Genomic DNA, 16,661 nt, shown 5'->3' with positions numbered 1-16,661 from the left:
GGTGCGGGGTGCTGGGGGGGGGAAGCGCGTGGGGCTCCCAGGGCCTCTCCCTGCACCTCCAGGTGCTCGCCGACCTGGCACGCCGATGTTAAGTCCAGACTAGGCTGGGGCCCCGCAAACCTGACCCCCAGCTCAGGGTCACTCCCTCCCGTCCCCATCCCACACAGAGCTCTGGCCACACCAAAATACTCTCAGGTCCCCTGAGTCGTCCCAGCCCGCCCCCTGGACACCTGCCCTCCTCTGCCCATGCCCCCTTCCCAACACCATTCTCTTCTCACAAGTCCTACTCCAGTATTGAGACTCAGCCCTGGGGCGCCTCCCGCTGGGGGGCAGACACCGCCCCGGCGCTCCCGCCATGCCCAGCGCTACCCTGGTCGTGGCCCATTCATCTTACACTGGGGTCCCCTTCCCCGACCGCCTCCTCGGTGACGCGCCCTCGGCCAGGACCAGAAGACCCTGTTTGCCCACTGAGTTCGTGGCCGGCCTGTGCTCAGGCTGCAGGAACCTGCAGATGTTGGGTAACTAAGGGGATTGGTTCCAGATGGTACACGAATATGGATTTAGTTCCTGAAGGAGCCATACAGGGAGAGGTTAGCATGGAGCAGAGGGGCTACCAGCCACAGAACAATAAAACTGGTGAGAAACTCGGGGTAGACGGAAGGGGGTCAGGGACTGGTGGCGGAGGGGGACAAGGTTGGCGGCTGGTGGGGGCCAGAAAGGGGATGGCCACGGGAGGCCGTAGAAGGAGTGGCTGAAACACCAGAACTCTGTGGTCTCCTGGTTCTGGAGGCCAGAAGTCCCGGATCGAGGTGTTAGTAGGGTTGGTTCCTGCCGTGTGATTCCATGCATATCTCATTCTTGAAACGGTGGACTTGGGGCACTGGGGTGGCTCACTCGGTTGAGCGACGGACTCTTGACTTCGGCCCAGGTCATGATCTTGGGGTCCTGGGATCGAGCCCCGCGTCCAGCTCCATGCTCTCTCTCTCCCTCTGTCCCTCCACCCCGCTCGCGCTCTCTCTCTCTCTCTCAAAATAAATAAATAAATCTTAAAAAAAAAGAGAGAGAGAGATGGCAGACTTTTAAAAATGGAGGACAGACCCGTGGTTGTTAGGAGATAAAGATTAGGGATAGTCAAATCTAAAAGGGGGTAGCTCAAGGTAATTCCTCAGTGTTGGGGCAGGCCTCTATCTTGACTGTCATGGTGGCTACACAATTCTTTACCTAGATTAAAACTGCACAGCACTACACACACACACACACACACACACACACACACACACACACGCTTAAAAAAGAACAGTGAAACCTGAGAAATGAGGTCTGGAGTCCAGTTAACAGTATTGTATCACTATCGATTTCCTGCTTTTGATGCTGTATTTTCTGTGTGTGAGATGTCACCACGGGGCTTAGTGGAAACAAAGCTCACATGGGGCCCCGTGTACTATTTTTTGCAACTTCCTGGGAGTCTCCAATAATTTCAAAATAAAATGTTTAAGAAAATGTAGAACTTTGTTCATCAAAAAACAAACCAAAACCCACCAAGGATGAAGTATTTATCTTCCTCCTTCCTCCCCTCTCCTTCCCTTTTGGGACATTTCAGTCCTAAAGCCATTCAGTGGGAATGAGCCACATAGGCGTCCACGGTGGTGGGGGGGTGGGAACAGGCAGGGGTTCATCGTGGGGCGTCAGGGTGAAGCAGGGTGGGGAGGGTGTTCATGGGGTGGGCCGTTCTGTGTGCGGAGTCAGAGATTGAGCAGATGAGAAGGGTCCTCGCACGGGTGAGGAGCGGGTGGTGGAAAAGGAAACAGATCATATATAGGAGGCTTGCTCGTAGAAATACGTCTATCAAGTCTACGCCAGCTAGACGTACCCTATCAGAGAAAGGCGTTAATAATACGGAGAGAAAAAGTGAGTGAGTTACACATGAAAAAATGGCCAATATCGTTGGTCATTAAGGAAATGCAAATCAAAACCAGGAGGGACCACCTCACGCTCATTAGGATGGCGACGGTCAAAAAGAAAATCAGAGGTGTTGGCGAGGATGTGGAGAAATGGGAGCCCTTGGGCACTGTTGATGGGGATGTAACATGCAACAGCCACCGTGGGAAACAGCACGGCTGTTCCCAAAATAATTAAATGTAGAATTACCATATGTGGAGCCCACACACTGGGATAATTGAAAATAATTGAAAGCAGGGTCCCGAAGACATATTTGTACACCCATGCTCAAAGCAGTGTTATTCACAATATCCAAGAGGTGGGAGCAACCCAAGTGTCCATCGACGCTTGAGTGAATAAACAAAATGGGGACTGTCTTGTATACATACACACAGTAGAAAATTACTCACCAGCTGATGGTGAGTTGTCCCGAGCCTCACTGATGGCTCCCTGCTCCTCCATCCACACTGCTGACAAAGGAGTTTGGACTGCTCTCCCCCTGAGCCTCCTGGGGGTTCTCTGTAGAGCTGATAGGAACCGCACATTCTGGGACTTGTGGATGAGCTTGGGGTAGATGAAGGAGCAGGGCACTGTCTGATGTCCTGCCCCTAACAGGCCTATCTTCCCCCTTCCAGCCTCCAACCCAGTCAGAAGCCTAAAGGTAGAGGCTCAGCCCACCAGTTCCATCGCCCTGAGAAGGGAGGTCCCCGAGGGCCCAGGCCCTCAGCTGTACCTCTAGGGGATCCAGTGGTCTAGGGAGAGCATCCCAGGTGATCCTCACAGCACCCCCAGACACCTGGATTGTGGTGGATGCACTTGAACCCCGACTTTGTGTGAATTCTTAGTGTGGGCTGAAAAGGACAGAGGGAGCAGCCCCAGGGAGACCCTCTGCATGTCTACAGGTGACAAATGACCCTCCCTAGGGATGACCCTACCGAAGAGAAAGAGAAAGGTCATTGCATTTGAGTCTCGAGGCTGCCATAGCAAAGGACCACCAACTGAGGGGCTTAAAGCAAGAGACACATGTTGTTTCACAGTTCTGGAGGCTGGAATTCCAAAATCGAGGTGCTGTCATGCTCTCTTTGGAGCCTCAAGAATCTTTTCTCACCTCTTCCAGCTTCTGGTGATTGCTGGCAATCTTTGGCATTCCTTGGTTTGAAGATGCATCACGCCAATCTCTGCCTCCAGCTTCCCATGATATTCTTCCTGTTTGTGTCCAAATTTCTCTCTCCTTCTAAGGACACCAGTCATTGGATTTAGGGCTTGTTCTACTCCATGTGAACTCATCTTCCGTTGAGTACATCCGCGAAGACCCTGTCTTCAAACAAGGTCACATTCCCGGGCAGCAGGGGTTAGGATGTGGACATATCTTTCTGAGGGACACAATGCAACCCACAGCAGTCGCAGAGGTGAGGATTAGCCAAGATAACTCCCAGCTTCGAGGCAACAGTAGGAGCTGGTTAGTAAAGACAGTGCTCCAATCGAGCTCTGTGGGAGCCCACACTCCCATGGCCTTGTTGAGACAGATAGGCAGTGTCCACATTTGAGATGTGGTCACCCCTGAAGCTGACTCTAAGGAGGAGAAGAGGAAATGAGGTCCATGGAGCCTGGGGCTCCAAGATCAGGGATGTGGGGCCCCAGACTGACACCCCATCCTAGACTTCTAGCTTCCGGGCCCTATTTCTAGGGAACACCCTCCTTAGCAACCAGGTCTGTCCAGGTGTGGTGCAGGTACCTAGGGATGTGGAAATGCTGACCCTGCTCCCTCTCTTCATGCCCAATCTGGTGACAAACCTGGAGATTCAGGACGCAGCATGAGTTCTGTCACCCTGACCTGGACAGCTCCCCTGGGCCCAGACCACCCACCTGACACCTACTGGATCCAATGGTGGGAGGCAGGTTTCACCAGTGAGACCCTGAACATCTCAGGAACATGGGTCATGGAGGAGGGTCTGGGAAGTGGGGCCCTGTACCCCTTCACCATCTGGACGAGAAGGAGCAGAGCCAGCAGCAATACCCAAGTCTTTGATGTGCCCACAGGTGAGACTCATGCCTATTCCAGGGTTATAAGAAAGGGCTGGTCTGGGCCTCTGAGATCTTTCCTAGGAACTGGAGTGTTCTCAAAGGATGGAGCCCTGTTGTTAGGGAGTGTCTCTCCTTAGCAACGGGGGTGTGCGATCACCTCATTTTCCTGACCTACCTTTGAGAGTTAGAGCTTCAGCAGACAAGAAATACCCTGAAGTATCCGAGTCCAGGCGCCTGGGTGGCTCAGTTGGTTAAGCGACTGCCTTCGGCTCAGGTCATGATCCTGGAGTCCTGGGATCGAGTCCCGCATCGGGCTCCCAGCTCAGCAGGGAGCCTGCTTCTTCCTCTGACCCTCTCCCCTCTCGTGCTGTTTCTCTCTCGCTCTCTAATAAATAAATAAATAAGTAAGTAAAAACTTGAAAAAAAAAAAGTATCTGAGTCCAAGCTTCTGGTGTTCGGGCTCGGTTGGCTAGCTCTGTGTTTTGGCCTACCTCTCATGTCCTGGGTCTCCTGGGCTGGAGGATGTGACAGGTAGGAGACCCAACGTCATGGACACTGGAGGACAGGGGCCTGGGAGGCTGAGACACTGTACCCCCTCGCCAAGTGTGGACGCCTACAGGTGCTCTGGGGCAGAGCGGGTGTTGAGTGGGGGGCGTTTCCAACAATCCCTCCTCACTTGTCAGCTCCCAACAGGGTCACGGATCTGCACAAAGAAACTCAGACCAACAACTCAATCACCCTGGGGTGGAAGGCCCCCACAGACCCCCCTCTCAGACCCACACATACTGGATCCAGTGGGCCCCTGGGGGACATCCCCAGGGAAAGCAAGACCCCCGAGGACATCAGGCCAACTAGACAGGCAGGCCCAATGAGACTTGCCGTGAGGTGCAGACTCTGGAACCCGGGACCTCGTACAGCCTCAGCGTGTGGGAAGAGAGGAACAACGTGGCCAGTTCTGCACAGAGCCTTCTTGCATCCACAGGTGAGATGGGCCCCCTTCTACCTGGTGGGGGCTTAGGTCGGACCTGGGGGCAGTGGGAGGTGCGTGGACTCCAAATCCCATCAGGCCATGGGGTCATGACTTCATAAGCTGCAGTGATACAGAGCATCCAAGGGCTCATGGGAGTTGTAGTTTGAAGGGGTCTGTTGTTTGTCCATTTGGGGAGGGCAGAATATGAGAGATGAAGAGGGGTTTTGGTTTTGAGAAGGAAAGGATGGACTAGTTCTCAGAGAACTGGCGCCACGGGTGGGAAGTAGGGGTGGGTGGGGGGATGGAAAGCCGCCCTGTGTGGCTCCTACTGACTCCTCCCGTCCTGTCTACCCAGCCCCGAGCCCGGCCACCATCACCTCCTGCAGCAGCACCTCTGGGGGCCACGGGGGCATCTTGACCCGGTCCTGCCCCTGGGGAGGCTACGAGGCCCTTGAGCTGCAGGTGGGTGGACAGCAGGATGCCCAGCACAGGTCCTCCTGTGGGAGGAGGGTGCCTGTGTCGGGTCTCTGGCCGGCCCAGTCCGACCCAGCCACCGTCACGACCATCTGGGATGGAATGAGGGCGCCGTCTGCCTCTGTGACCTGCCACACCGAGAACACAGGTGAGCAGAGCCCCACGGGGACGGAACTATCGGGACCCCATCAGGCTTCGTTGGGAGGCAGTCTTGCTTACCCAAGGGGTCCTGTGTGTTTGTCTGTTTGCTTTGTTTTCTGCCTCCTTTAAGATAGCTTTATTGAGATATAATTCACCTATCATACAATGCACCCACGTAAGGTATACGACTAATGGCGCCAAAACATCCACAGTACCATGTCACCCCATTACCTTCACATCGAACATTGTCCTTACCCACCAAAGAAATGTCACCTCCTTAAGCCATCACCCCCTAATTTTCCCACTTCCCCACCAACCTGGCCTAGGGAATCTCAAACTTACCTTCTGTGTCTATAGATTTGCCCATTTTGGACATTTCCTAAAAACACAATCAAACGATATGTGGTCTTCTGTGGCTGGCTTCTCTCACTTGGTATAACATCTCTAAGGTCCATTGATGTTATAGGATGTGTCGGTGATCTGTTCCTTTCTTTTGTATGGAGAGACCACATTTTGTTTATCCATCTGTCTGTGGATGGATCAGTTGGGTGGTTTCCACGTTTTTGGCCATTATGAGTAATGCTGCTATGAATGTTCATGCACATGATTCTGTACAGACACATGTCTTTATTTCTCTTGGGTATATATACTCAGGAGTGGCATTGTGGGATCAAATGGGCAACTCTGTGTTTATCCTTTGGAACACTGCCAAAATTTTTTCCGAGGTGGCTACACTATTTTTCTGCTCATCAGTGGGGTATTTTGGAGATGTTTGAGCCTCATACTCAGGAAATCTCTGATCATATACCTTTGACTGTGGTCATAGTCTTTACTGGGCCCCCTCAGTCACTTCCTATGAATCAGGACCCCTTATTAGATTGGGTCTCTGATCTGGAGAGAGACGACGGGTTGGGGCAGTGATAAATGGATGCTACTTCCAACTGGGTTTCTCTGGATCCTACTGCTTGGGTGGGTCTCTTGCTTAGCAAGCAAGGTCCCTGGGGGACCCGCTCCATGAGGGGAATGGCCTCCCCACCAGGCTGTGTCAGACCCTACCAGAGCCTATTGACACGTCCTAGTCACTGAGACTGTTGGGAAGCTGCAGTCTAGGGCCACCACAGCTGATGGAGGCGGGCTGTGGGCTGGAGTCGGCCCCGAGACCAGGTGTCTAAGGACAGATCCTGGGAGATCTGTCTGTTAGAGCCTGGGACCAGATCTTTGGCACCACCATTGCGGGGGGAGCCCTTCTGCTAGCAAGCAAGACCTTTGAGAAGATAGGCCTCCATTCTGGGGAAAACCATCAATACCAGATAGTGGCTTCTCGACCTTGGCACTATTGCCTTTTGGGGACGGATCATTCTTTACTGTGGGGGCTGTCTTGTACATTGTAGGATGTGGAGCAGTACCCCTGGCCTCCACCTGCTAGATGCTAGTGTACCACCCCTCCAGGGGTGACAACCCCAGATATCTCCGGACATTGGTGATGTGCCCTACGGGGGCAAAATCGCCCACATTAAGAACCATTAGTGTAGGCCAAGAAGGGGCGGAGTCACTCTGGTAACCAGGCTACCTGAGCAAATGATGTCTTTGGACCAGGTTCCGAGGGAAGGTTGGGTGGGAGGTGGGGCTCTATCCAGAGGCTTTCTCCTCTCCCTCTCTGCTCCCGCATCTGCCCTGTAGGCCCTCTGGTCACAGTCCAGGCAAGGACGGAAGTAGGAGAGACAGGTCGCCAGTGGATGAGGCTGACTCTAACAGGTCCCCATGCCTCCTCCCCCAAGGGTCATTGCTGGAGCCATTGTTGGTGTCATTGTTTCTCATCCCGGTGGGTCTGCTGATTTTCTTCCTGAAGAAGAGGTGGGACTCTGCATGGGGGGGGACCACCCATGGGACCACCTGGAGGGTGGACCACCCATGGGACCACCTGGAGGGCAGACCAGGGGGAACCTAAGGATCCCTGGTTCCAGCCTGACCCCTGGGTCTTCCATTGCAATGTCTTTTTTCCAGGTGCAAGAAAAGCCAGAGGGAACCAGCACCCAGGGCTCCGGTCTTCAGGTAAGCAGAAGGTGTTGGGGAGCATCTGGAAGAATCGCTGTCAGGTCAGATCAAGGGGTGTTTGCTGGTCACTGGATAGGTCAGAGGGTGGGCTCACTGAACCCCCCCACACAATGCCCTCTGCCCCAAGGATCACAAGCCTTCCATGCTCCCCACAACCTGGGCCAGTGGCTTTGGAGTCAGTCCCAGTTCCAGCTCTGGGACTTTATGCATCCGACAACATCTTCACTGAGCACCTGTTATGTGTCAGGCACTGTTCTAGGTGCAGAGGACACAGTGAATCAAACAAAAATTCCGGCCCTCATGGAGCTTTCATTCGAGCACAAGCAGTCCTTAATAAACAAGGTCCTAGTGGTTGTGATGCTTACAACAGGCAATAGAGAAAGAGGTAGGGATAGAAAGGGTAAAATAATATTTTAGATTGGGTGTTAAAAATTAGAGAACATTATAGACAGGTGTCCAGGGAAACCCAGACTAAGAAGACGACTAAGAGGAAGTCATTTGTGCACAGACTCATGTGAATGTCTTGGGAAAGGGCATTCCAGGCAGAGGGACCAGCAAGAGCAAAGGCCCTGAGGCAGGGGCATACTTGCAGTGTTTTGAGAATGTTGGTATCTGTGAGACTGAGCAGAGTGGATGAAGAAGGTAGGGTAGGGAATGAGGTCGGAAAAGTATCAGGTGGGACCAGATCGGGTAGGGCCTCGCAGATACAAGTAAGGAGTTTGAGTTTATTCTGAGTTGGGAGTTTTTGGAGGGTTTGGAATAGACTCAGTGACCCAATCTCACCTATTTAAGAAGCAAAGGCAAGAAAGAATAGAGACACAGAGGAAGTGGTATGTAATAATCCAAACAAGAGACGATTGTTTTGGACCAGGAAATGGTTAGAGGTAGTCACATTCTAGATATGGTTTGAGTGTTTATTAAACAACAGGTCTGGCTAAAGAATGGGCATGTGGTGGGAGTCAGAGAGGGCTCGAGGGTGAGCCCAAGGAATTCAGCCTGAGCAGCAGGAAGATTGGAATCACCATTGCTTGAGACGGAATGACTCTTGGGGGGCAGGTTTGGGCGAAAGTATCAGCAGCTCAGCTTGTGGACACATTACGTTTGGGATGCTTATGCGACATCCACGCAGAGATGCTTCCGATGGGGCAGCTGGATGAACAGTTCAAGAGAAGTGCTGTGCATATGTCTTCATGGCTCTGAGTCTTCTTTAGGTTGGGTCGAAAATAATCATCGAATCTCTGAGCCCACCTGCCCTCTACAGCATCTGCGACAAATCATGAATCCATGCATTCATTGGATTCCAAGCCTGGCCCTCTCTCTATGTTGAGCGCTTTGCCATCTGCAACTTCCATATCTGTGTCCGGATGTCCTCATGATAACCCCCTGGGATGTCAGGTGCAGGTTCCAGGAGGCGGGGGTGGGGGCACATCAACCCAAAGCTCAGGAGAGTGAGCAGGAGGAAGTAGTGATGGGATTTTGGAATCAGAGGTGCAGAGCTCGAAAGAGAAGCCACAGGAGTGGACCAAACCCCGTAAGCAGTGCATGCGTAGTGAGAAGACAGGCTTGAGGTGGACTCTTAGGAACGTCCACCTTGTCTTGTGTCTGCAGGAAGAGGGGCCTGTGGAGGAGACGGAGACACAGTGGCCAGGGGCATGGTGGTGGTGGTGCCAGTCGGGGAGGGGGTCCAGGAAGAAGGGAGGAGTGGTGGGTGGGGCTACATGCTGCTGAGCAGTCATGCCACGGACGGACTGAGAGGTGGCCTTTGGAATTGGAGGGAAGGAGGCAAATAAGATCCGGGGACTCTGGGAAAAGATGTCCTTCCCACACCAGGCCTTGGTGAAGTGCTTAGAAAAGCAGCAGAGAAAACCAGTCTGCGTGAGAAGTTTGAACATGCATAGGTGTTTGAACACGTTTTGTTGCTGTTTATGTGTGATAAAGCCAAAGGTCGAGAGATGACCGCCACTGAAAACATAGTTCATTATACTCGCAGATCCCAAGAAAGGGGGACACAGTATAGCCCTCAGGGCAACATGGGGAAGCACCAGGCTCAGTCGGGAGGTTGGGGAGGTGGGGGAAATGTGGGCAAGACCCTCGATTATGGTTTCTGTGGGAAGGAATGGGCAACACCAGGCCAACAGGCTTCGTGGGAATCACTTCGGTGGGTATAGGGGCTGCCCCTGGGGGCTGAGGGCAGGTGCACAGTGGCCCAGAGCATGAGACCCCCATGGGGGAGGTGGTATGTTGGGGGGGGAGGAGGGGTTTAACCACGGCTCAAGATGTGGGACACACTGGCCTCTAGCCGGTGCCTCAAAACTGGGTCAAGACAGTGTTCGTAAAGCTGTCTTACAAGGAGAGGAGCAAGAAGGGGTTGGAGCTGGAGATCCATGAGTTAAAAGCCCTTTTTTCATATAGAAGAGAGATTATCAGCGTGTTTACCTGCTAAAGGCACAGAGGAGAGGGTAGAGATGCAGACTAGAAGGAGGAACTGATGCTGGAGAGGGTGGAAGGAATTGGAGCTCGGGGGAAGCAGAGTGGCCCTAAATGGGAGAAGCACCTTTTTTCCTTCTTATAATCAAAAAAACCTTAATTGTGGTCGAATACACATAGCATTGACCATCATACCCATTTCTAGGGGTCCAATTCCGTGGCATTAAGTACATTCACACTGTTGTGCGACCATCACCCCCGTCCATCCACAGAACTTTTCATCTCACAGAACTGAAACTCCGTCCCCACCAAACGCCCTCTCCCCACCCCCCCACCCCCCAGCCCCTGGGTCCACCGTCTGTTTTCTGTCGCTATGAATCTGGCGGCTCTAGGAACCTCATCCAAGTGATTCATCAGTATTTGTCCTTCTGTGACTGGCTTCTCTCACTCAGCATAATGTTCTCCAGGTTCATCCACGGTGTAGCCTGTGTCAGAATATCCTTCCTTTTTTTTTTTTTTTTTAAGATTTTATTTATTTATTTGAGAGAAAGCGTGAGAGAGCACAAGCAGGGGGAGCGGCAGGCAGAGGGGGAAGCAGACTCCCCCTGCTGAGCAGGGAGCCCGACGCAGGGCTCGATCCCAGGACCCCGGGATCATAACCAAAGCTGAAGGCAGACGCTTAACCAACTGAGCCACCCAGGCGCCCCCAGAATGTCCTTCCTTTTATTTTATTTTATTTTTTTTTAAAGATTTTATTTATTTATTTGAGAGAGAGAGAGAGAATGAGAGATAGAGCATGAGAGGGAAGAGGGTCAGAGGGAGAAGCAGACTCCCTGCCGAGCAGGGAGTCCGATGTGGGACTCGATCCCGGGACTCCAGGATCATGACCTGAGCCGAAGGCAGTCGCCCAACCATCTGAGCCACCCAGGTGCCCAATGTCCTTCCTTTTAAAGGCAGGATAATATTCCATTGCACAGACCACATTTTGTTCATCCGTGTTCCACCGATGAACACAGTGACGAGGGAGTGAATGGTGGATGAAGGATGCTGGGCGCTGGACTGCTTGCTCCCACCTTTACTCTTTGAATAGTGCTGTTACGAACATGGGTGCACACTTGTCTCTTCGACACCCTGCTTTCCGCTCCGGAGTGGAACGGGTAAATCAGACACGCCGTTTTGATCCAGCAAGTCCCCTCCGGAGTATTTACGTGCAGGAAATGCGATCGCTGTCTTGACAAGGTATGTGCGCCCCCACATTCACTGCAGCGTTATGTGTGATGGCCAAGATTCGGAGACACCGAAGCGGCCACTGATGTGTGAGTACATCAGGAAAATGTGCTGTATATATAATGGAGTATGATGCAGCCTTAAAATAAAATAAAAGAAAAGCTTTGAGGTTAAGCATTTTCCTACTCAGGGGTTCTCTAGGAAAAGTATGTCAAGTAATAGCACAAACTATATAGTACTCAAAATATCTGTATGGTCATATGTGGACTACAAGAAACTTGCATCTTTGTTTACAAAAAAAAAGGAATATGCAATCCTTTTATAAAGCTGACAAAATGTATATTCATGACCCGTAAATAGCTTATAAATATTAAAAATGTAGTTGGTCAAATATTTTTTAAATATGTATATTTTATATATAGTGTGTAAAATAGTATGATGGGCATATTTTCTGAAATACTGAAGATTAATCGAAAATGACATTAAATATGAACTATAAAAAAAAGGAAATCCTGACATTGGGGACACGGTGTGCAGATCTTGAGGACATGATACTAAGTGAGATAAGTCAGACAGAGAAAGAGAAATACTGCATGACATCACTTGTATTTGAAGCTTAAAAAAAAACTGAGTTCGTAGAAACCGAGACCAGAGGCAAAGGGAGGAGGGCTGGTGAATTGGGTGAAGGGGATCAGAAGGTGTAAGCTTCCAGTTAGAAGATGAATAGGTCCTGGGGATGCTAAGAAACACTTAACAACTGGGGCGGAGGGGTGTGTGCGGGGAAGGCTTTTCTCTCATCCCAAGAGCACACGGCTGCAGGAGGTTTAATTCTGCCCCTTTCCCACAGCTTCTCAGAGGACATCCTGGTGGAAGACTTTGCTGACCACGTCAGGAAAAAACAAGAAAGACAGCAACTGTGGTTTCGAGGAGTACCAGGTGGGCGGGGAGCAGAGGGGTGGAGCTGAGCCCCACGTGCCCACGCCGGACCCCCCCCCCCCCCCAACACACACCTTTTCGGATTAAACTAAAGCAGGGCCACCTGTTTCGTTTGCTTATGCAAACAAGAGATTCTTTTTTTGGCCTCCTGGGAATCTGACCCTATGACCCGCCTTCAGGTCAGTGCTGAAGAAACACCTTGGTTTTTCCCTGATGCCCCTTCTCTCTCCTACCTCTCCAGCCCCCACTGTGCCCCAAACCCTCCCAAGTGCCCTGCGGGGTTGGGGGTACACGTGCTTTATTTTTGTGGGTGCTACAGAATTCCGGGGCGTGGGGGTGAGTGGGGTGGTGCTGAACGGGGGTACCCTCTGGGGAAGGTAGAGAAATTCCAATGCCTGTGCACCTCCCCTTCGGCCTCTGCCCCCAGCAATTGGCTCTGGAGAGCCCCGGCCGGTCTCCAACGGTGGCCTCGGCTCTGGAAAACAGCACCAAGAACCGCTACAGGAACGTGCTGCCCTGCGTCTCACTAAGCCTCTGCTGACCTCATCCCCAGCGGTGACTTGTCAACACCTCATCCTGGGGCCCCGCCCCCTAGGAGACACAAAGCTCCTGCCCCCGAGAGGTGGGCACTGCTGGCCCCTCCTGGAGCTCCCAGTGCCTGCCTGCCCTCCGCGTGGCTTCTGTCCCTGGGTCCTCCCCCGCCCGCTTCACTGAGGCTGGCCTCCTCCCCCAGATGACTGGTCCCGTGTGCCCCTGAAGCCCCTCCAGGAGGAGCCAGACTCAGACTACATCAACGCCAGCTTCATGCCTGTAAGGTTGCGGTCAGGAGCCAGGAGCCAGGTGTTTCCCTCCACCCAGGGTCTTGAGAAGCCCCAGGAGTTCATTGCAGCCCAGGGCCCCCTGCCCGAGACGGTAGGTGATTTCTGGCGCCTGGTGTGGGAGCAGCGGAGCAGCACCCTGGTCATGCTGACCAACTGTGTGGAATCCGGCCAGGTGAGAGCCCTGCAGGGGTCTCGGTGTTGACCCCTGAGCTCCAACCCACCCACGACCATGCCCGGGACACGGATCCCACTGTCCGCCCTGACCCAGACCTCGCTGATTCCCTCCCATACAACCCCAGCCTCCTCCAGTCGCCCCAGCCCATCCCTTGGTCCATATAATCCAATGACCTGGGGAAGGAGGGGTCCCCCTGGCTGGGATGAATGTAACCTGGCTGCCCCGGGGTCTTGCCTCCTCACTAGGCGCTGAATGCAAGCGCCACAGTGTAGACGGGCACCGGGACGGGTTGTCTGGGGCCTCCTGTTCTCTGACCTCCCAGTTTGCCCCCAGGTGAAGTGTGAGCATTACTGGCCTCTTGAGGCCAAGCCCTGCACACATGGGCACCTACAAGTGACGCTGGAGGGTGAGGAGGTGCTGGAGGACTGGACAGTCTGAGACCTGAAGCTCCAGCACGTGAGTCCACGGTACTCAGCTGGCCCCATCCCCCAGGTTCCGCGCCTCCAAACCCGTCCCGAAGCTGAGCCTTCTGTCACTCTCCCAGGGGACCACAGTGTGCCCAGGGATGCCCCCTGCCACTCAGAAACCAGCCCCCCCGGGGGTCCTGAGCTCTCCCTCCCCAATCCACCCTCCCTCTAGATGCAAGAGCAGAAAACACTACTGGTGCGTCCGTTCCATTACGTGACCTGGCCAGACCATGGTGTCCCCCACTCCCCAGACCCCATGCTGGCCTTCTGGAAGATGCAGCAGTGGCTGGACAAGACCGTGGGGGGAGGCCCCCCATTGTGCACTGCAGGTGAGGACCCCCTCACAGTGAGGGCACTGCCCCTGTGGGACTCAGGAACCTGGGTTAGTGGGTCCTTGGGCATCTCTGCAGGAGATGGAAGAGAGGAGGAGCAGATGGAGGATGTGGAGGCAGAAGGCAAAGGGGCAGCGAGGCAGAGGGACGTGAGGGTGGGGTGACGAGACGGGAAAGGTCAAGGAGGGGAATGCAGTGGTGGGAAGAAGGGGGGGAGGGGTGAAGGGCAGGAGGGACAAGCAGCCAGAGGTTTTGAGAAGCATTTGAAACACCTCCAACGCGTGCCCCGGACCTCACCCCGTCCACCATTCTCCTGATATTGATCCTGACACCTCTGTCGGTGAGGTTCTGGGCGGGGAATCAAGGAGCCTGCTCCAGAGGGGCGGACCGCCTCTGAAATGGGGCTCAGGCTGCAGGGACAGCCTCTGCCTCCCTGGTCTGCAGGGCAGCCTCAGGACCAAAGAGGTTTCCTCCCCACTGCAGAGCTGGGGAAACCCAGTCAGAAAGCTGAAGTCTTGGGTTCAAGGCTGCTAGCAAGTGGCCGAACTGATGCCCGTGGTGGCACTCTTAAGCTCTCTGCTGAAGTGTGCTCTAACACCTGCCCTGTCCCCAGATAGCTCCCCCTGGAGGTGTCCCCAGCAAGGGGTCATCCCTCCCCTGCAAGCACAGAAGGGACTCTTGCAGAGTGGTTAGGAGGATTAACTTGAACTGTAAAAAGGAGTGAAGTACTGATTCATTCGAGGATGTGGAAGACTTTGAAAACATGATGCTGAGTGAACGAAGCCAGACACGAAAGGTCCCACGTGGTGTGATCCCATTTGCAGGAGATGTCCAGGATAGGAAGATCCACGGAGCCAGAAAACAGCTCGATGGCCACCAGGGGCTGGGGACAGGGAGAGGGACTGCTTCATGGGCACAGGGTCTCCTTCTGGGGAGATAGAACTGTCTGGGAACTAGTTAGACCTGGTGGGCACACAGCATTGTGAATGTCCTAAATGCCACTGAATTGTTTTCTTTAAAATGGTTAGTTTGATGTTTAAACATTATTTTTTGGAACAATCAGCTTGGGAGTTCCTTTTCTCAAGTGTGAACTCCAGCTCTGTGGTTCACTCTCCAAGTACCCAGGACAGACAAGTGACCTCATGTCACTCAGCCTCCATTTCCCCGTCTCTAAAATGGGCGTGCTAGCAGCTCCAACTTCTCAAGGCCGGGGAAAGAGTAAAGGGCATGTCGGGCCCTTGAGGCAGGGCCTAGCAGACAGGAGGAACCCCAGGTATAGTCCCACGCAGTGGCTCTTCACTCCATTAAATAACACCCACTTAACAGTGTATCCCCCAGAATGCTATCTTGCTGAACAATACCCTGATCCTGGGTGCTCCAAACACAGCTCCCTCCTATCAGCCAAGACTCCCCCTTCCTGTGACCTGACCCTTTCTTGTTCCTGTCTAGTGCTGGCGTGGGCCACACGGGCACCCTCATTGCCTTGGACGTCCTGCTGAGGCAGCTGGAACAGGATCGATGTGTGGGGCCCTTCAGCTATGTGCGGAAGATGAGGGAAAGCCGGCCTCTGATGGTGCAGACTGAGGTGATGGGGCTCCTGAGAGCACAGGGTGGGGGGCTCTGGGAGAGGGGGGAAGCAGGCCAAGGCTCACCCCCTACCCCATGCCCCTCCCCAGGCCCAGTATGTGTTCCTGCACCAGTGCATCCTGAGATTTCTCTGGCAGTCAGGCCGAGCCCCAACAGACAACGGGGCTGCATATGAGAACCCACTGTATGAGAATGTCTGAGCCCCAGGAGGGCTGAGACCCCAGCCCAGCTAGACTCGAACTCTGGATCCCCACTTCAGCTCAGACTCCTGGAGCCCTGGGACAGCAGAGGGCTGGGGGTCCCAGACTCCGGGGTCTTGCAGGGGCCTGGCAGCCTAAACTGTTTCCCTGGAAGAGAGAGGGCAGGTGGGAGCAGGTATCCTGAACTCCTGGTTCCTCCAAGGAGGGAGGGATGGGAGCTAGGATTTCTCATTCTTTGAGGGAGGAGAAGGCTGGGGGCTCAGGCTGCAGGGTCTTAAAGAAGCTAGATCCTGAGGAAGGAAGAAATCGGAGTCTGGAATTCTAACTACCCCAGGAGTGAGGGCAGGCAGGATCCATGCCATGTTTTACTCCAGAAACCAAATCAGCTTCCTAGGATCTGAGATTTCCCTGCGCCCCACTGCTTGTACATATCTTTTTTTTTTCTATCCCATAATTTATTAAATCACTATTCTCCCCAGAGACGCTATAGTGGATTTCTGGGTTTGGGGTGGGAATGGGGCTGGATTCCCGATGTTCAGGTCCCGAGGTTAATGTCCTGGGAGAGAAGCTAGAAGGACCCACAATTTTGCAACTGAAAAAAGTGTTTGGATGGTTGAGTCTCTCAGAGAGGGTTGGAGGTCCATACTTGTGTCCAGGGTCTGGGCAGTGTGGACGCCGTTTGCTGAAGCTAGGAGCATAGGGGCTTGCTTCCTGGGCCTGGTGCGGGGGGAACCTAGAGGGTGGGGTGAGGTCTAGGGCGGCTTCACTGGAGAATTTCAGGCTGAGTCTTGTGTCTGGATATCTGACCGCTTGGGTCTCTGGAGAGAGGCTCCGGAGTCCTCGGACTGGGTATCCTGGCGAGGGTGGGGGTGGGGGTGGGGAGAGG

At 53.6% G+C, this 16,661-nt stretch overlaps 1 protein-coding gene across 1 annotated transcript; it reads left to right on the top strand.

Annotated features, from left to right (window-relative positions):
• Window positions 1–355: 355 nt before the first annotated feature.
• On the top strand, window positions 356–16,113 carry LOC112806722 (receptor-type tyrosine-protein phosphatase H). The gene is given in 20 exon segments (XM_073889329.1): window positions 356–518; window positions 2,574–2,708; window positions 3,626–3,745; window positions 3,748–3,978; window positions 4,647–4,727; window positions 4,730–4,945; window positions 5,289–5,559; window positions 7,327–7,353; window positions 7,355–7,402; window positions 7,553–7,600; window positions 12,105–12,150; window positions 12,152–12,193; window positions 12,621–12,711; window positions 12,927–13,003; window positions 13,052–13,186; window positions 13,523–13,645; window positions 13,829–13,970; window positions 13,973–13,985; window positions 15,438–15,573; window positions 15,665–16,113. Coding segments are annotated over 20 exon segments (2,256 nt in total). The 3' UTR covers window positions 15,776–16,113.
• Window positions 16,114–16,661: the final 548 nt, after the last annotated feature.

This window comes from Callorhinus ursinus, unplaced genomic scaffold (assembly GCF_003265705.2).
Source record: "Callorhinus ursinus isolate GAN/ISIS: 27379988/994484 unplaced genomic scaffold, GSC_fseal_2.0 scaffold106, whole genome shotgun sequence".
In the NCBI taxonomy this organism is placed as follows: Eukaryota; Metazoa; Chordata; class Mammalia; order Carnivora; family Otariidae; genus Callorhinus; species Callorhinus ursinus.
This window is presented reverse-complemented; position numbering and strand designations above follow the sequence as displayed.